Source organism: Phragmites australis, chromosome 16 (assembly GCF_958298935.1).
Source record: "Phragmites australis chromosome 16, lpPhrAust1.1, whole genome shotgun sequence".
In the NCBI taxonomy this organism is placed as follows: Eukaryota; Viridiplantae; Streptophyta; class Magnoliopsida; order Poales; family Poaceae; genus Phragmites; species Phragmites australis.
The window spans coordinates 29,510,898-29,529,462 of NC_084936.1; the positions used below are offsets into that span (position 1 = coordinate 29,510,898).

At 43.7% G+C, this 18,565-nt stretch overlaps 5 protein-coding genes across 6 annotated transcripts; 2 read left to right on the top strand and 3 right to left on the bottom strand.

The window, feature by feature from the left end:
* Window positions 1-118: 118 nt before the first annotated feature.
* On the top strand, window positions 119-997 carry LOC133896215 (uncharacterized). The gene has a single exon (XM_062336774.1). The coding sequence runs from the start codon at window positions 351-353 to the stop codon at window positions 921-923; it is 573 nt and encodes a 190-aa protein (XP_062192758.1). The 5' UTR covers window positions 119-350; the 3' UTR covers window positions 924-997.
* A 32-nt stretch (window positions 998-1,029) lies between these two features.
* On the bottom strand, window positions 1,030-7,899 carry LOC133896210 (kinesin-like protein KIN-5C). The gene is made up of 23 exons (XM_062336768.1): window positions 7,608-7,899; window positions 7,359-7,488; window positions 6,727-6,885; window positions 6,286-6,635; window positions 6,067-6,205; window positions 5,878-5,975; window positions 5,640-5,796; window positions 4,599-4,668; window positions 4,442-4,518; window positions 4,291-4,344; window positions 4,139-4,219; window positions 3,951-4,062; window positions 3,790-3,876; window positions 3,534-3,709; window positions 3,264-3,425; window positions 3,052-3,159; window positions 2,800-2,958; window positions 2,645-2,728; window positions 2,342-2,547; window positions 2,152-2,253; window positions 1,762-1,871; window positions 1,519-1,670; window positions 1,030-1,415 (listed from the first exon to the last, which is right to left on the bottom strand). The coding sequence occupies exons 1-23, from the start codon at window positions 7,823-7,825 to the stop codon at window positions 1,224-1,226; spliced, it is 3,183 nt and encodes a 1,060-aa protein (XP_062192752.1). The 5' UTR covers window positions 7,826-7,899; the 3' UTR covers window positions 1,030-1,223.
* A 338-nt stretch (window positions 7,900-8,237) lies between these two features.
* LOC133896213 (vesicle-associated membrane protein 727-like) lies at window positions 8,238-10,633 on the bottom strand. 2 transcript variants are annotated; one of them, XM_062336771.1, is made up of 6 exons: window positions 10,538-10,633; window positions 10,191-10,434; window positions 9,892-10,093; window positions 9,668-9,788; window positions 8,832-8,894; window positions 8,238-8,721 (listed from the first exon to the last, which is right to left on the bottom strand). In XM_062336771.1, the coding sequence occupies exons 2-6, from the start codon at window positions 10,387-10,389 to the stop codon at window positions 8,671-8,673; spliced, it is 636 nt and encodes a 211-aa protein (XP_062192755.1). In that variant the 5' UTR covers window positions 10,390-10,434; window positions 10,538-10,633; the 3' UTR covers window positions 8,238-8,670. The 2 variants fall into 2 exon arrangements, with proteins under 2 accessions (XP_062192755.1, XP_062192754.1); XM_062336770.1 differs by having other exon boundaries at window positions 8,238-8,738.
* A 720-nt stretch (window positions 10,634-11,353) lies between these two features.
* On the top strand, window positions 11,354-12,696 carry LOC133896449 (small ribosomal subunit protein eS25y). The gene is made up of 4 exons (XM_062337057.1): window positions 11,354-11,437; window positions 11,517-11,591; window positions 11,691-11,825; window positions 12,327-12,696. Exons 1-4 carry the CDS (start codon window positions 11,435-11,437, stop codon window positions 12,438-12,440), a joined length of 327 nt encoding a protein of 108 aa, XP_062193041.1. The 5' UTR covers window positions 11,354-11,434; the 3' UTR covers window positions 12,441-12,696.
* Window positions 12,697-13,411: 715 nt separating this feature from the next.
* LOC133895587 (uncharacterized) lies at window positions 13,412-17,130 on the bottom strand. The gene is made up of 4 exons (XM_062336015.1): window positions 16,966-17,130; window positions 15,124-15,213; window positions 14,042-14,303; window positions 13,412-13,934 (listed from the first exon to the last, which is right to left on the bottom strand). The coding sequence occupies exons 1-4, from the start codon at window positions 17,006-17,008 to the stop codon at window positions 13,646-13,648; spliced, it is 684 nt and encodes a 227-aa protein (XP_062191999.1). The 5' UTR covers window positions 17,009-17,130; the 3' UTR covers window positions 13,412-13,645.
* Window positions 17,131-18,565: the final 1,435 nt, after the last annotated feature.

Sequence of the window (18,565 nt, forward strand, 5' to 3'; positions counted from 1 at the left end):
TTTATCTATGTGGGTTTGAAGCTGTTGCAAATTCTGTTCTAGTTCCTCATTTTAGTGCATGAGTTGATGAGTGATGTTGCTTTCTAAGAAATACTAAAGCTGAGAAGGGAGTGGATAAATAGAGCCGTCTGTTCCCTTTTAATTCGGATCTTGAAATCCATTAGCGATTGAGCATCTCTTGGACTTGCAAAGAGGCAAATCAAACCGTTGGCTCACAAATCAACGTCACCAATCAAGAGGGATCCTGACAGGAACCGCCCACATTGGATCAGATCGCCTTAACCAAAACCTCGCCCACGCACAAACCCTCCACGCGATTCCAGCTCCCAACCAAACCCAGATCCCAAGTTATGGGCAGCGCGCCGTCCCCGCCATCGCGCCGGCGGTGGAGCTGGGGCTCGGCGCTCGCCGGCGCAGCCACGACGGCGGCGGCGGCGGCTGTGGTGCTGTGCCGGCCGAGGGACCCGAGCTTCGAGCTCATCTCCATCAGCCTGTCCACCTTCCACTTCCGGCCCCCCGCAGCGCTGGACATCGGACTCACCCTCACCGTGCACGCCACCAACCCCAACGTCGTGCCCGTGCGCTACGGCGCCTCCACCGCCTCCATCCTCTACGGCGGCGGGCACCTCGGCACCGCGCGCCTCGACGCCGGCGAGCAGCCGGCCACCTCCTGCCGCCTGCTCAACCTCCCCGCCCGCCTCGACGGCGTAGAGCTCGCGCACCGCGCGCGCGCAATCCTCGCCGACGTCGCGCGCCGCCACATGGAGCTGGACGCGGCCGTCGAGATCGCCGGCGAGGCCGCGGTGCTCTTCTGGTCTCACCGTTTCTCCGTCCGCTTCAACAGCCACATCGTCGTCGACCCCGTCTTCCTAGACGTCATCGAGCAGGACAACCGCTCGGAGATGCAGCTCCACCTTATATAAAAAACCGTCTCTTGTCAACCTTGTTCGCACAATGGAATGCAAATGTGTATGCCACTGAAAGCATTTTTTGCAAATTTCTGATGCTCCACGGTATCAGTATCACGCAACGAATTGCTACAGATGATGCAATGGAAAAAGGGGAAATGCATCGGGGGAAAGCTAAGGCAGCTCACACCCCGCAATTAACCTAGCACAACAAGGACACCAAAACCGGCAACCTGATGTCCTGATAAGATTACACTGCACACAGGGATGTGAATGTGACGTGTCACAAATTCACAATCGGTGGCTTCCGTGGTCTCAGTTGAGTGTCGCGAGCGGCGAGCGAGGGATGAGCGACGGCTTGGGCTCTTTGCTCGATTCGTACGGGTGGTTCTCGCGGAACTCGTTCATCAGGGTCTCCATGGGCATCGCCCGCAGCGACTCGATGGCGCCTTTGCTCGGCACCTCCGGCTCTGACCTCACCGGAGTTCCACCAGTCGGCTCGTAGTCCTGCAAAAACAGAATTTGTAGGGAATTTCAGACAAGAGATGTCAATTGTCAATGCATTGGGAATTGAGGGAACCACTGATGTTTCGCTGGATTTCGATCTCACCCTGTAGCTACTTTGGAAAGCCTTGTCGGCGTGCGTGTTGATGCCGGCAGCCTGGCTGGAGTGGTTCTCTTGCAGCTGCTGCAGCTCTGCAAAGTGAGCCTCCACCGTTGACACCACTCTTGAACTCGAATCGCGCACCTCATCCAGCAGATCTGCACCAAATTGACATGTTAAGGACTCTAGATCAGGGAGGGAACTCTATGATTGTGAGCACGATGATCAGATTGAGTGCCAAGAAAATACTGTCAATGTCCTGGGTTATGCCCTTGCTGCTACTGGATGCATGTTCTTCAGCCACGGCACGAGATGATGCAATCTCCTTTTCATGTTGCTCATTGTTCTCAATTGCGATCCTGAAAAAACCACAACCAAGATATATTAAAGGCCAATACATGGTTCTGAAACACAGAAGTGCTTGCTCGGGTAATGCAACTGTCCCTAGATGGCATGGCCGCTTCCCGCTTAGCTGCTACCATGATTTTTTTTTTTTATTGAGAAGGCTGTTCTTATGTTCTGAGATTATACGCTGGCATGCAAGTTGTGACCATGTTCATCATTCCAAGCGAGTGCCAGATCAATTTCTTAGTTTGGGGTATCAAGAAGTTTCAAGGTAAATAGAATTAATCTACTTGCCTGACAAGTGCTTCAACTTCAGCTAATTGTTTTCTGCTGAGATCGTTTACAGCAGCATGTGATTTCTTCCATTGCTGAACGGCAGAGTCAACAGTGCATGCGCTGGATAAGTCAAATGCAGATGATTGTTTAGAGAAATCCAATTTTTACAGATGAGCGAACGAAAATCCAATCGAGTGTTCGGTCATACCACTCCTGCAGCATGGTTTCCATACGACAATGCTTAGCTGCAGAGAAGCTGGAGCCAATTTTGCAGTCATTCTCCGCATGCTCAGCAAATATTTCCCACTTCCTCTTAGCGTCCTTTGTGACAACATCGATAGCAGATGTGTGCTCATCCAAAAATACCTTGTTTCCACGAGCAGCATCACCCAGAGAGTTCAATCTAACACCCACCTGCAGGAGAACATGTCAGGAATCTATACCAACAAGGGTTGCCATATGGCACGCCTCACGCTTTTGCTATGGTCATAAACCAAACAAATGCACGTACCAGGTCCCTTTGTCGAGTAACATGTTTAGACACCAAACTGCTGATGTCCGCCAGAAGCTTTTGTTCCTCCAATTTTGATTGTTTCTGCACCAGGTGGAGCATTAGATATACACTAACTAAAATTTGCCAGTGATTGAAAAGGGTGGATGGCTCACCTCATAAGCATTCTGAAAATCTTCAAGGCTTTTCATTTGTGCTTCATGAGTACTGTTTGAATGGCTCTGCAACTTGGAGGTTTCCTCAACATACTTGTCAAAAAGCCCAATAATAAAGGTAGACATTTCTTTCGCCCTGTCCAAGCTAATTTGGAAACTCTACAAAACAGCACGAACAAACTCCAACTAAGAGCTGATCATAGTTAAAATGCTGAAAAACTGCCGTGTAAGTCATCAGATATTGCAACTGACCTCCCTTAATTCTTGAGTGAAGTGTGTCATTTCACTTCGGTGGGTGGTTAACAAATTATGGATGTCACTAAAAATATTTTGTGCCTCTCCCTCAACACAGGCTAGTAGCTGTGAGCAAGGATATCGCCATGAGAACAGCTGAAGCAAAGGGTACGAACAAATACTACAGAGCAATGCATTTGTTTAAACTAAACAAGCAAACAATTACTTGCCTGATCCAGACTGCAACAGCTTGCAGCAGACAGGGATGATATATCCTCAAGCGTGCCGTTTGTGTTTGTTTTATGTAAGAGTACAACATTTTGGAAGGCTTCCACATGCGACATGTATAACGATTTGGAAGCCAAAATCTTCTTTTTCAGCTCCGATGTGGCCTTCAAATGTTCAGAAAAAAATAGGTAACATACAACATAAGGTCGTGGAGCAAGGTAATTCCTGTGCAAAATTAGGCATTCCAATTTATGGATCACTAATGTATGTACCTTGTCATGGGAATCAACACAAGATTGGCATAGGTCCTCCACGGACTTTAAGTGCTTATTTTGTTGGTCTATGGATGCATTGAGAGTATTGGAGAGAATATCCAACTTCAAAGCAAGGTCAGTTTGAAATGTGTTCACCACAGACCTATTTGTGGCGCTTAGCTTCTCTCCCCTAGCTATTTCATCATGTTCAACATACAGTTAATACAAATGGCAATTGTAATAAAGACAGTCACAGATAGTCTCAAATGCTTACCAATTTTTGAATAGAGTGAAGCATTATCACGATTAAATTTTTCCAGGTCTGATGTCAGAACACAAGCTTGATGTGCTAAAGCATTTTCTGGCACAAAAGAATGAGTTAAAACTAACCAATTAAATGGTTTCTGGAATGGACGATGTAATATAAAATGGTACCTGCTTTTTTCTGCTCTGAAATTATGAAATCTTTCTCCTTCAGATTATAATGGGCTTGTTTCAGATCTTCTTTTGTTGTAGAGAGCAGGTTGCTTGTGTGGTCCAGACATTTCTATCACAATACAAAGCTATAAGCCTTACAGTTCAAATAACCATGAAGTAATCAGAATCAGGAAAATACAATTCACCTCTGTGACTTCAAGCTTTTTGCTCAAATCAGCAGAACGTTGAAGCTCAGAATTGTACTTTTGTTGCAGATCACTAATTAGCTGAAACCAAAGCAAAAGGGTTGATTTTATGAACAGAGAACAACCGTAAGAGATTTGCAGGAAATTCATACCTTCTGGCTTGTTTCCAAAGAAGCAGTCATTTGTTCAATTTGATCAGCCATGGCCTTGATAAGGAAAGGTAAAAAAAGTCATGTTAAGGGTGGAAAAAGAATGATTTCCCTTCAGAATAACTTTGAAACATCATGCTATATCAAACACTACCTTTCGCTCATTTTCCTCCTGCTGGTATCTGTCTTTGGGAATGTACACTCCAACTTTTTCTCGAGCAGCATATACCTCTGGGAAGCAGTCAATTTTTGTGAGGTTATCGTGTGACCATCCTGATGAGATGAACTGATTATGTGGATAGACTACTGACCTGCTTTAAGTCGGTCAATTTCACCATAAAGATCTTTGATTAATGTTGATTTCATCATTTTCTGGTTTACCTGCAATATAGAAAGATATAAGAAACTAATCCAGGTCTCAACATGGTGGCATGAGTTTTCTCAAAACTGGATTTATGAGTTCAGAATTTTTTTAGAAAAATAGTGTTGGCGAAGTTCGATCTGAACTAATTCCATAGTTTTTTCACGATTGAATATCCCATACATACATTGAATACCATGTTGAGAAAGCCATTCTTTTAGAGTACACACTATACATACGCATCCAGTAGTAAACCGGAATGCAATGCACTCGAATTAAGTATCAAATGGGATGGCGATGATGCAGTAATAAATCATAGCACAGTTCATGCCAAACATTCATCAGCACAAGCCTATGACCACGGTTTCCACCAAGAGGATCACCTAACATTTATGCATCTTAGCAAGGTATGTGTGTGTGTAGAGAGAGAGGAAAACTAGTTTGTACTCCTGGGAGTATATAATCCCGGCTTAATCCATAGTTGATCCCATTATAGCCGAAGTCTATACTACTTTTCTGATATGCATATATTTTTTTAAGTGAAATATATATTTTGTGAGATGTATATACTACTTTTTAAGATATACATACTCCTTTCTAAACACCCATTAAGACGAAGTATGTACAGAGGGGAGTAAAAAAAAGCTTCCTATTTATATGTAACAGCATAACTACTAAGAAGGGTTAGCGGGTGGCTGCATAAACGAAAATAGAATGCAACTGGAAAAATAGTTTTTTTTAGTTACACAGATCTTTCATTTCCACATATTAAAGTGCATGCTATCTAGTATCCCAACTCAAAACATTCCAGCAAATATGTCTACAAGTTTGTTCTGCCATTTGCCTTTTCAGTTATCGCTTGGAGAAGAAAATGTCAATCACAAATTTGCTCTAGGAGAATAAAATTAACAAGATTTACATTACAAACAAAAGTATAACAGGAATCATGAACATGATGATCGGTAAATTTGAGAAAATGAAGCCAAATCACCTCAGGCCTGTTCTTGATGCTCTTTGCCCGGTGCGCATAATCCAATGTACTTAAGGTTTCCTCAAGGCAATGAACGGAGGGTGAAACAGTTGCGATAATGCAAGTCTTAGTTCTTCCTCCTAACGAATCACGTAGCAATCTTGTGAGTTTGCTATCCCTGAAAGAGAAGGATTTTCAGCTAAGATAACAAAGAGCAATTGATCTATACACATTAACTTAATTAATTGATGCTGCTTACCTGTAAGGAACATGTCCAAGGTGCTCTACCAATGCCGTAATCACACGGCCCAAAGTAAGCAAACTTTTATTAATTTCACCAGCCTCCCTTGCACGTCCCTACAATCAAGAGAAAGCGTCTTACTTTATACTACAATAGAAGCTATGCTTATTAGATAAAACAGCAGCATTCAAGCAAGTAATACAATACCTCCCTAGCTCCAGAACGAGAGATGTTCTCAGACCCGGCGAGGTCAACCAGATTTAACTTCCCGCATTTTATCAGCTCTTCTCCTTCAGGGGTTGCCTCTTTTATGTGAATGGTGATTGAGAACAGGGAGTGCGACCGACTGAAATGTTAAAGGTGGTAATAAGCACTAAAGTTTGTCTTAGCAGTACAGTTCAAAAGAAGGCAGTGAGTGAGATTGACCTGGATTGCTTGTTCAGCAGTGTCTCTGCAGTGCGACGCTTGGCAGACCCTCTTTCCAACAGAGAGAATATTTCATCTGCATTCGTGACAATTTCTTCCTCGAGACCTCTAACGAGCACTCCACCCTTCCCATCCTCCATAAGAGGTAAGGCTTTCTTCTGCCTATCTTCAAGAGCAACCTTAGATATCTCCTCCGGTGCAAGAAGATCCGTTATTTCCTCGTTGTACAACTCCAGGAACGTGACCTTAACACTGTACTCAGTATTCTGCCTCTCCAAGGTATCAAAAATTTGTTTAACTGTCCTTGGTATGACTCCAGCATCTGCAGGTAACTGGCCTTTTGGTCCGCTCTGCAAGCAATCCAACACGATAAGCCAACAGTGAAAGAGCCAACCTAGAAACATACACTCGTGAAATACAGCATCAGTAGTGTAGACTTGCCTTGGCTCTCCTGCACTCGCCTTCCATGGTATATGTCTTTCCTGTGCCCGTCTGGCCATAGGCAAAGATGGTGCAATTGAAACCCTCCAAGACCTCATTGACAATTGGAATAATCGCCTGGTCATACAAGTCCTTTTGCTTTGCTGTCGGCCCAAAAACCTGGAAAAAAATGAGGATGATGCACTATTACACCTCATCCCTGGGCAACCAAAGCTGAAACAAAACTGAGAGTCGTGGCCGCTCGCACCAGCATTAGCTTTAAGAAGCGAACAGCAACTCAATGCAGCTGTTCTAATTCAGAAACTGCAGATTCAGCTTGTTTGGATGCGAACAACAGCTCAAATTATATACGCATGCAGTTGGATCCTGTCCTACTATTTTTGGTCAAAAAAACACAACAGCTCAAATTATTAACTAACCCAGGGCATCAAATGTCCCCTAGTGACCCCTCAATCAGTGCAACAACCACAAAAACTGCAAGTGGGGATTCGCCACGCGTGGCAAATTTTGACTAAAACATCACTAGCTACAGCATCATCGCATCAAAACCAAATGCAGCCCAACGAAAGAAGGAAAAACATTTAAAAATGCTAGATCTTGGAGGGGTCGGAACTGGCAAGGGAAGAGCGGACCTTGTCGAAGGTGAAGACCCTGTCGAACTGCTTCCCGGCGATGGTCTGCGTGACGGCGACCTCCCGCTGGTAGTCGTTGCAGGTGACCACCTGCGGCGCGTTGCTCCTGAGCTCGTCGTCGCTGAACGGCCTGCGCAATCGATCAAACGGGGATTAGGGAGTCGGATCTGAGCGGGAGACCTGCACCCCACCCCCACCCGCGCGCGAGAGAAGGAGAGAGGGGGGAGAGGAACGGCGGCGCGAGCGTACCTGCAGCGGAGGAGGACCTGCACGTTCACCGCCTTCTCCTTGTCCTGCCGCGACGACATGGCGGACGCGGCGGTGGGCAGCGGCGGCCAGGGGCTTGGGGATTTCGAAATTTCTGCGGCGAGCGGAGAGGAGCGGGGTGGGGAGGGAGAATTCGAAATTTTTGGTCGCAGCAGCAGCGCGATGCGGTAGGGGGATTTTATATGGCCGCGCCCCGCCATCCCAGCCGTTGGATTTGCATTTAACGGTTCCAGGCGTGTGAAGGGAACTGGACTTGGCCCAAGAGGCCCGTTGCTCCTCTTGACGAGAGATTGAGAGTGGTGAAGCTCTCGCGGCCATTGTTTCAGTCGCCAACTTGCACGTCGACGTCCTCTTGTTTCAGGGAGATCATCGGATTGACCGCTAGCTCCTTCCAGTCTTCACTCCACCAATGCACATTGCCGGTTCTGAAAAGAAAAGTTCGATGGTGTTCTTCATTGTTTCGGCCTCAATATTTCTGGCCGGAGATGATTAGAAATTGTTTACCCGCTCAATTGTCTTATCGGAGAACCTTAGGCGACCCAGGTAATAGACATCATTTTTTATTGCAAGCTGAACATACAGTAGTACAGGTGACCCAACTCTACTAGCCGACGCAGATGCACAAGTGAATCTTGGATGATTGGGGGAAACATAGCTGGAGACCGCACCACAGGGCGTTCTCCATTTACAAGGATTATCGAGTACAGCACCAGTACAGAAGATCCCCTTCTCCAGAGTCCAAATAATAAGAGCTAGCATTTTGGGATGTACAGATAATAAGGTCATAACTACTCCAGGTTCGTAACATTATCATATGAGACATGAGAAGGACCACAGGAAATTAAGGCCCAACACCAGACAGCGGTACTTGAAGCGCCTTGAAAACATGATTTGGTGGTCACTCTGTGCACGCGACACCGTAAACACATATACAACGCTTGAAAAAAGTGAACAGTGACTTTGGATGCATTAGCATTTGAATCCCCTGCAGACCATCAGCCAAAGGATGAGAATCAGAGCCGCGATGCCTCCACCCACCATCAGCTTAAACCTCAGATTCTGAAGCCACATCTTTCGCCTGAGCTCTCTGCCATGCCTGTGGAAGCTGTCAGCCTGAAGCAAATTTAACAAAACAGCTATCAATCAAAGTCGACCGCACATTCTTACCCAAACAGGATAAAACAACATCGAACACTGAATATATACCTGTGATTGTAAGGTTTCTGTCTTGCCCACCAAAAGATCAATCTTCTCACCACGATCCAATATCTGAGCAAAAGTCCAGCACAGTCAGGATTGTAAACATAAAAACATAGAACTTTGGATTAAGTTGAAAGATATGGAGTTGGGACTATTGTTTGCTATGCTTGATCTCCTGCTGAATGCTAATTGTATACACTATACAACATCAGAAGTAAATTTCTGAATCACTAGGTGCACAGCTATGCCCCAAATAACTTGACATGCTGGCAGTCTGAAGACTAACCGGATAAAAAGAAGGCAAGCTTCAAATAGATTTGCCTAGATAAAACAATGAACAGGTCACCACTAATTATATTTTGAATGCAGCAACAATGGTGCGTCATTGATCAAAATAGAAGGGCAAGATTCAGCCATTACTAATTCTGTACCTAATGACACCTCCAGATGTTCAAGAACCGCTTCTAAAGTACTTGTTTATCTATGGCACATCAGTACTAAACAGAGTAATCTATCCCACAGAAACTTCGAAAATACATTGTTTCCACTAAGCAGCATGCATATGTGATCCATGCACAATTGTGAAGGTTTTCCAATAGCAATCGGATGGTCAAACACAAAAACTAGATGTTTACATCGTACCCCTGAGAGATGATATCCAGACAGATTCAATAAAGAAACAAACTGTGCTCCAAACTACATACTAGTGTCTCTAAATACGTCATAAGCCTATGTAATAACATAACTGAGAGCTTCATTCATACAACTTGGTTCATCAACAGTGAAACGCGTGTGAGACAGTATCTCTCTGGACAGTAGTAAACATTAATTTGAATACATACCTTCTCAACGTTGTCCATCATAATCCCTTTGACCTCCGACAGGTGTGCTTTCACCTTGGAGAGCTTGTTAATTTCTTCCGGATGATTAACACAGTACTGCATATGATCCTTCAACCTCGGCCTATACCCATGAAACAAACACAACAATCAACACTTATTTTCCATGGCAACAGAACACCAAGCTCTAATCCAGCACGCACTAAGAATCTAAGATATCATCGGACCCGAACTCGCGGTCGAGATTGTAGGCGACGCTGAACCGATCTTCGAGTAGAAAGTCGTCCTCATCCGCATCATCAGCAAGCGGGTGCTGCCCCTCCTCGTCGATGCTGGACCCATACCGCTGCATGAAGTCCTCCCTAACCTTCTCCAGGAACACGAACGGCACGCTCCTCCCGGCCGCCTCATCGGCGACCACAAGGAACACTACATACACGCAGCATCCAATGGCCCCAAGTCAACTCACAGCTCAACATCACAGAACAGAGGCGCATGCAGAGAGGGGGGGTGGGGAACATGATACCGAAGCCGCGGTCAACGAGGAAGTTGAAGGTGTGTCCGTCGCAGGAGTAGGTGGATCTGGTGCTGTTGGGGGGAAGCTTCTGGAGGCACTGGACGGCGACGGTGCTGAAGTTGCCGGAGAAGGCGGTGTGCTCCGCCAGCACCACGGAGCCCTTGGCCACGAAGCTGTATATCAGCGCCTCCTTGCTGCTGCCGTTCATGGCGCCCGGAATCGCCCGCCACCACCAACGCTACTATCAGAAACCCTAGTGACCACGAATCAGCACGTGAAAATCGCCCAAATAAAATTGAAGGAATTAAATTGAGAGCACTGATTCGATCGGATCGAAAGAATTGAGCTGAAATCACCTTGGAGAAGGGTTTGCTTCGTCTCCTTCCTTCCCGCGGCGGAATCCGAATGGATGGAAGTAGCTCTTTTTGTGTTTGGGGAAGCCTCTGCCCTTTGTGAGTTACTGTACCTCTTTTCTTACTCTCCTTATTTATAATAAAATTCTTAAAATTTAAATAATTTACTCATTTATTAGTAAAAAAATTTAAAAAAATTATCGAATAATCTCTTCTTCTTATTCGGATACCATCTAAAATCAATCTCTCCTATTCTCGTCTTGGTACTGACTATGGATATATAACTCATTTTACTAATAAAAATTAATTAAAAAAATTAGTAGATAATTTTCATTTTTTTAATCCCATTAACTACGGTATAGATACTAACATATTCACTTAGTAGTGCTCTCATATCGTATCTATATCTTCATATTGAGTTTATGCTTAATATTACTATGTCTAATATTTTTATTTTCGTTGTACTTAAAATACATTTGATAAGAAGAATATCCCTAGATAAAAGATGGTTATCTTTTTTTTTTAAGATATTTGATTGAAAGACAAGCCGGATGAGATGGTGGGTCCAAATCCATCTATCATAGCTGCCGGGCCCACATGCCCATATATTAGACCTGAGCATTTTCCGGGCCGATCTGGGCTGGGGCCGAGCCGACAAAAAGTCCGGTTTATTTTGGGCCAAAAATATGCTAGGGTCTACCATCTACTGTAGTGGCTGCATTTTACGGAGTGGGCTACGCTCGGCCCGTGTTCGGATGGAGATCGGACGGTCCAACCGGCGCCGAGTTCGATATATATAAGGCGCCCCACGTCACACCTCAAAACCCTAGCAGACTCCCTAGATTCCTTCGGTCTCTTCCCTCGCGCCACCGCCGTCGTCCCCGCACCGCCGCCGCCGAGATGGTGAGCTCTCCGCTTCCAGCCATTTGACGCAACTGATTCGCGCCGGGGTTTGCTAATCTGCTCGTCTCCTTGCATGCAGGCACCGAAGAAGGACAAGGCTCCGCCGCCGTCGTCGAAGCCGGCCAAGTCCGGCGGTGGCAAGCAGAAGAAGAAGGTGATACTGTCTCCCCGGCTGGGTTTCGTCGGATTAGTCTTGGCCACTGGGTTTCCAATCTTTGGGGTTCTCATGGTGTATGCGTCGTTGGTTTTGCAGAAGTGGAGCAAGGGAAAGCAAAAGGAGAAGGTGAACAACGCGGTGATGTTCGACCAGGCCACCTACGACAAGCTGCTCTCCGAGGTGCCCAAGTATAAACAAATCACCCCATCCGTCCTCTCCGAGAGGCTTCGGGTAATCCTCCTTCCAGATCCGTGCTGTTAAATTTCATAGCTCCAATGCTGTTAAATTTCTATTTTTGTTATGATGGTGAATTGTGAACTTGCAATGTTTTGGTGAACGAAATCAATGGTAACTAGTATGCAAGTTTTGGAAATCGTAGGTGGTGACGTGCAGCATCTAGCCTTAACTGCTTATTACTAACTCCGATCCCAAATATAAGTCCATTCAGGATTGTCCTAAGTCAAACCTTTTTATCTTTGACCATCAATTTCTAAAAAAGCATATAGATTGACAGCATAAGATGATGTTACTAGATTCATCATGAAAATAACTTTCATAATATAAGAGTTAGGACTACACATTTGTGCTTCTTGTATCATTTAGCATGGTCATTGCAATGCTAGCTTCTATGTAGTCTATACAGAAAGCAATCAAATTCTGTACCTTTAAGATGTTGTCCTGTAATTTCTTCCTTGTGATTGCGTAATTGAAACTGTTACCATTGCCTTGCAGGTCAACGGCTCCCTGGCTCGGAGGGCTATCAAGGACCTGATGGCTCGTGGCCTCATCCGGATGGTATCAGTGCACTCAAGCCAGCAGATCTACACCAGGGCAACCAACACATAAGGACGGGGAGAGGTGTAATGCCTGTGTTTGCCCCCTCTCTGTAGGAGCTCCTCTACTTTAGAACAGTTGTCATCTTTTCCAAGAGTTTGCTAATGCTAATGTTACTTGTGATGGTCAGCATCTCGACATGGCTGAAACATTTAAGAGATTTTGGGTAATAGTTCGGTGCTATGCTGGTTTTCCTATTACAAGTTACTTTGTCCCAATAGTTCATTTTGGTTGATGGATTCGTGTTATGATACCCTGAATTGCCGAAGTTACTGTGTCCCGTGGTGAAATGCTTTGATATTTGCGAGGAGATCTATGATGAAATGATTGTGATCTGCGGTAAGTGTGGATGCATCACGTTCCAGTCAAAACTACGATATTCACTGCTATGTATTCTGCTTGTTTCATGAGCTGTGTGCTGAATCTAGATCGGCTGCTGCAGTCGGAATTCATTTCTGCGTTGCTGTTATGTTTCCTTAGCTGAACGTTAGGCAGATCGTGTTCAGGTAGGGGCACCTACGGTTGCAAACTGGTGGTTGCCGAGCCCACGGTGGTCGTCTCAGGCGTTGGTGGCCTCTGGCCTGGATGCAGCCGGTGGCTGGTAGCTGAAGATGAAGTGTGTGGTTGATGTGGATCATGGATCTGATCCAGGGTGAGCAAATTTGTTTGGCACCAAAACCATCAGGAGCCATCTCAAATTGCTAGCAGACCTAGGCAATGGCTGCACAACCAAGCGATGTAGGAGGCATAGTTTTCCTTGACATGTGATTGCATTATTGCAGTGATCGAGGATGCGCGCGTGTGTGGGGAGGTAATGGCAGATGCTTGTAGTCGAAATCTTGATCTTAGAGTAGCTACAGTAGCCGTCTTCAAGTTGTGTTTACCTCCAAAACAAAGCAGGGAGCCCTACAACATCACGAATATTACTCTTATTGCCCTCGTTTCCGAGATTTCTGCAAAAACTGGTCATAGCTCATCCCCAATTACGACCAAAGCTTTCTTTTCCATTATCATTTCAGAATTCAAGTTTTCATCAGGGACAAGAAGCCCAGCCAGCAAATCATATGCTCGCATAGCATTTTTGGAAAGAAAAAAAAGGCAATGTAATTAAAAAGCATAGGCATATCCAGTCATTTTACACTACATCATCAAGCAAAAGCAGATCCTCGGTATGAAATATGGCAGTAAGATACAGTACTGCAGGCACAGAGCTGTTATCAATCAGAATCGGAATTGTGTCTCCTCTTCTGCTTGTCTTTGCGGTGGCGCTTCAATCTGTCCTCCGAGTCATGCCTCCTATCGTGCTTGTCTCGCTTCCTACCCTTTCCTTCAGCATGTTTTTCTCGTCTTCGCTCTTTGTCCCCTCTCTCCTCAGACCGCCTTTTCCCCTTCCTATCATCCTCTGAATCTTCCTGCTTGGCTGCTGCTGTATGGTCAGCCTGCTCGGGCATCATTTCAGGAGGATCAAGCTTAAAAGAACTCGAACCTCCCTCCTCGCGAGGAGCCCTGAGTCATGGAAACAAGTTTGCATTATATTGGTAAAATGTTCATCAAATATCAGTATATAACACTGCCATATGTTGAAAGATAACTAAATGACCAAAAGTGTATACTTGTATAAACCTAGACCCTGCACTTGTGCTGCTTCAGCATGCCCTGCTCCTAAGTCCTCTGCAGTTGATCCTCTCTTAATCAGCTCAGCATATTCATGCTTATCCAAACGATTGCCCTGAGGCCGATTACTACGCTTAGGAGCTAAGCCAAGTGCCTCACGCATGGCCTGTTCCTCCTCTTCCTTCACTCTCCTGATTTCTTCCTTCAGAGCATCTTCTGTGTCGGATTTCTTATCCCTAGTATACCAGAACAGGTCCTTTCCTGGCAGAGATAGTCACAAAAGATCACATCAACTGCAGAACTAACATGGCTATAAATTAACAAATCACGAGCCTCAAGAACTTAATATAAGAACCATTGCCATTACAAGCCACCCGTAAGCACAGAACCATCAAGATATTTGCAAGCCCAACCCTGAGATACAACATACCATAGAAGCATTCCTAAGGAACTATCACAAAAGTATTGCAAAGGGTAACAGAAACACACACGGCATTACGGAACTGACTCACTGTACCTATAAAATGCTCACAAGATGTTCCTCCGCCGATGAATAACTAGAAAGTTGAACTGTGTAAATGTTTAAATCTGATTGTACATGGATTCCATTAGATCAATGGAGATGTGCCAGCAGTCATTTTAGATATACAAGTACCTAAGTAGGCTAACTTGCTTAGTTTATGGCCTACTCACGATGTCATGATGGATTGGAGATTCAAACCTATTTCAGTTACAGGTTACCTGAAGTAGCATTCCGGTTCATCTAAACAGATACGGTATCCACCCAGACTGCCAGAGAAAGGTTTTCATTAATAAGTTTAGCAATTCTTCTAAATGCACCCTTTACTTGGAGAACACACATGCACCAACCCGTGAGTTGATGGTAAGTTTTCATTTCACATATCAGGACAAGGCAGGGCAGGAAAATATAGCAGGAGATATGATATTTTTAAGCATTTTTCAGCCTTATACAGAGCAACAACCATAGGAAAATCCACATTGCATCCAGCAGACTCAGCCAGTGCAGCAGGTAAGGGGGGAAAAAGGACAGCAGGTAAGTAAAGGGCATGGTTATATTTACCTTTCTGCCATCTACCAACAGCAGCCTTGACGCTGTGACCAATGTAATTCTCTCGATGCTTGTCAACCTTCACATCATCCCATTTGAATTCTGCAGGAATAGATTATACAGAATACTGAAAATTGCTGTCCCTTTTATGTTCTGTGGCATATAAATAATAAAGCTAGAGCATAAATAAAGCAAGAAAACAGATACGGTAGTAAATGATAAGAATATGTAAAGTGCTTCTAACAAAGATCAGAAGGTATGCTAGTGCACGATAGCAGGTGAGGATTATTCAAACCATGATTTTGTAGATTAAAAAATCATGCAACTCATGCAAACAAATTTCTATATCAAACGAAGTGCGTATTGTAGCAATACAGGCACAATCTAGGACCTTGCAGCCTTGTAGGTTCATACTTAGCACTTTGTACTTTATGCAAAAGAGAGGCGTGGTATGCACATGATATTTGAATCACTCCATTCGAATATAGCAATCAACATAAGACAAGGTACAACTAGGCACCAATGCCTGGTAGGTGGTAACGATGTCCTTCTGTCACAACAACAAAATGTCACTTGACTACATGGCCATAATTGAAAGAACTGTTCTAGACAAGATTAATAGCATGGATGCAATAGACTAAGGCCGTGTTTGTTTGAGCTTCTGCTTTTGAGCTTCTCTGAAAAGCAGTGCTTTTGGCTTTTCTGAAAAGCTGCTTTTGGAAATAGGTTGTTGGCTTCTACAATAAATTTTTGGCTTCTCAGCACATAGCTTCTCAGAGAAACACATCTCAGCGAGCTTCTCAGCTTTAGTTCATTTTCCTCAGAAACGGACTTCTGGCTTCTCCAGAAGCCACTTCTCCAGAACCTCGTTTGTTCTGGCTTCTGGCTTCTGCCAGTAGCAGAAGCAGTTTCAGAAGCAGCAAACAAACACAGCCTAATAAGGTAACTATTCTAATTATTTTCTTGGATTACAGTTTCCTGATGTTACTTAAAGATAAATTTGCTTATCTCCTTATATGCAACTGAAACTTTTTTCCGAGCAATTGATGAAACTGACATTTAAACAAGCTAAAACACATTTAATAAAGTGAACTAGCGTTTGTTTTGGGGCTACCGTTCAGATAAAGATATAACAACAAATGCATACGTATACAGCACCCACAAAGTTGGGTAACCTCGTACAGATTTAGGAACAGTCATACATTCTGCATAAACGCAGTGTTACATATACAAATTACAGATATATCAATTTGCACTCATCCCATTTAATCCAGACAAACCTAGATTAAAAAAAACAGTAGCTTTGCTACCGTTGGTTCAGGCAATTTAAGTGTGGCAGCTTATCCTTTTCTTTTTATGAACATGCCGCCTCATCCATTTTATTTGAGTAGCATCCGAGCAGGACCCTCCGAATCGATGGATTGTCCACGATGTTAAACCTAGACACCATCCAACTGCGGATTCTAGAATCTGCACGCGCAACAGCTCGCCTAAACATTGATTTATTTTTTTTCCAAAACGGCAACAGCTAACCAGGCTGACACAAGCGATTCACAATCTAAACCAGCTAACCTCGCGATAATCCCCATCTCAGAAAAAAAAACACTACTGCATGCAACCAGCGCCCTGAAGCCACGCGAACGCGAGTAGAATCGGCAACAACTTCCTAGCGAGGCACTGACCAACAACTTCCTAACGAATCGGCAAAAACCTGACGGCGTCGGCGAATTAATAGCAACAACATGCACGCATCGAAACCCTAGCAAAAAAAAAAAACTCCCGTGCAGCGAGTAAGATCACCACGGAGCCGTGGATGGGATGAGAGAGAGGGGGGCGGGGGGGAGCGGAGCTTACGATCTCGGCCGCCGCGGACGCCGCCTCTGGTGGGGTGGTACATGGATCTGGATGGACGATTTGGGGATGGACCGGGGAGAGAAGGATTGGTTGGGATTTCTCTTCTAGTCTTGTGGGAGTGGGAGGGGAGCAGACGACGGCGAGGAGGGGAGGTCGGCCGCCGTGTGGGCTGCTGTATTGGAGGCCCGCCCAACAAAAAAAGACTTTCAGGCCTGTGTGGCTATCGCCTCCAACAAGTCCAAGTCAAAATTTAGTCGCATCTATAAAATTTAGCTTTTATTTAGCTCAAGATCAAATTTTGACTGTATTTTAAAAAATTGGCCGGTTAATTTTTTTAGCAAAGTTAGATAAGATTTTGACGTCGTTCTAATTTTTGTCTGATCAAAATTTTAATTTTGATCTCAAACCAATAACTACTTGACATGATAAAATTTTAGCATGAACTTAGTTTTTATATGGCCAAATGTTAACTTGTTTTTTTAAAGATGAGAACCAAACAACCCCAAATAAGCGAGCGGACCTGTTAGACCAGTGAAACCCATAAAATTTCAAGCCCGAGAGAAAAGAAGCCTACAAGACTCCCTACCTTCAATAGTGAGAGAGATATGTTGCAGATTTTATTGACAGAGGGTAACTCGTATTTTTTTTCCCTCTCTCCGGAACAGGCGGAATAGAGAGATAATACAATTGATTCACATATCATCTCTTCTTTTACTCTCCTTTTATTTAATAGAAATCCTAAAAAATTAAATAAGTTATAGTTTTTCTATATACATCTCATTTCGTTATGGACTACGGATATATGATCCGTTTTACTAATAAAAATAAATAAAAATAATTAGAAGTAAATTAACGGATAATCTACTTTTTCTTTTTTAATATCATCTGAAATTAAACTATGCCATCGCTCTTGATATATTTGTTTGACGATATTTTCATAACAGATTCAGATCTTGATATATTGAGTTTGTGATTAATATCGCTGCATCTAATATATTGAGTTTGCGATTAATATTATGTGAGATTAGACACCGGCTATAAAAAAGAAAGGAAGAAAACAAAGTGAAAAGCAGAAGGAATGCTCTACAAAAGTCCATTTGGAACCTTCTTTGTACACTTTTACTGGCACACACACTCCAGTGAGTCCATCAGGCTAAGGCAAGATTTACAAAACTGTTTAGTGCAAAAAAAACCGAGACTTGATAGTAACCCAAAAAATCCTGATTATCATGATAATCGCTCAAAATTCGGTGAGAATTCGTTTAAAATTCACTCGGTCAAATTTAAAATTTGGTGAGAATTCGGATCAAATCGACCGATCGGTTTGCACCGGTAACCGACCAAATTTAGCGATTTATTGAACGTATTTACGAATTTTTCATATTATCGATAACTGTTCGATTTTAGCGATTTATCGAGCAATTTTTCTTGAATTTTAGTGAAGTTTAACAAAAAAAAATAAAAAAGCTCAACCTCGTAAAATCAATAATTAATTCATCTGAGCTTCAAATCAAATGAAACAAATTTTATTAATTTTCTTGTAACATGCTCTATATGATAAAAATATTTATACTTATAAAAAAGTTGACTATTTTATGTG

Coding starts and splice junctions, on each gene's coding strand:
- LOC133896215 (XM_062336774.1), top strand. CDS start 351: ATGGGCAGCGCGCCGTCCCCGCCATCGCGCCGGCGGTGGAGCTGGGGC.
- LOC133896449 (XM_062337057.1), top strand. Junction 11,592..11,690: donor GTGGCAAGCAGAAGAAGAAG/GTGATACTGTCT, acceptor TTGGTTTTGCAG/AAGTGGAGCAAGGGAAAGCA. Junction 11,826..12,326: donor TCCTCTCCGAGAGGCTTCGG/GTAATCCTCCTT, acceptor ATTGCCTTGCAG/GTCAACGGCTCCCTGGCTCG.
- LOC133896213 (XM_062336770.1), bottom strand. CDS start 10,389: ATGAACGGCAGCAGCAAGGAGGCGCTGATATACAGCTTCGTGGCCAAG. Junction 10,094..10,190: donor CCTCGTTGACCGCGGCTTCG/GTATCATGTTCC, acceptor GCGTGTATGTAG/TGTTCCTTGTGGTCGCCGAT. Junction 8,739..8,831: donor CAGAAACCTTACAATCACAG/GTATATATTCAG, acceptor AATTTGCTTCAG/GCTGACAGCTTCCACAGGCA.
- LOC133895587 (XM_062336015.1), bottom strand. CDS start 17,008: ATGTACCACCCCACCAGAGGCGGCGTCCGCGGCGGCCGAGATC. Junction 14,304..15,123: donor TGTTGGTAGATGGCAGAAAG/GTAAATATAACC, acceptor TATCTCTGCCAG/GAAAGGACCTGTTCTGGTAT. Junction 13,935..14,041: donor CAGGGTCTAGGTTTATACAA/GTATACACTTTT, acceptor TCCATGACTCAG/GGCTCCTCGCGAGGAGGGAG.
- LOC133896210 (XM_062336768.1), bottom strand. CDS start 7,825: ATGGCGGGGCGCGGCCATATAAAATCCCCCTACCGCATCGCGCTGCTG. Junction 4,063..4,138: donor AAAAGCTTGAAGTCACAGAG/GTGAATTGTATT, acceptor GTATTGTGATAG/AAATGTCTGGACCACACAAG. Junction 3,426..3,533: donor GTGTTGATTCCCATGACAAG/GTACATACATTA, acceptor GAACATTTGAAG/GCCACATCGGAGCTGAAAAA.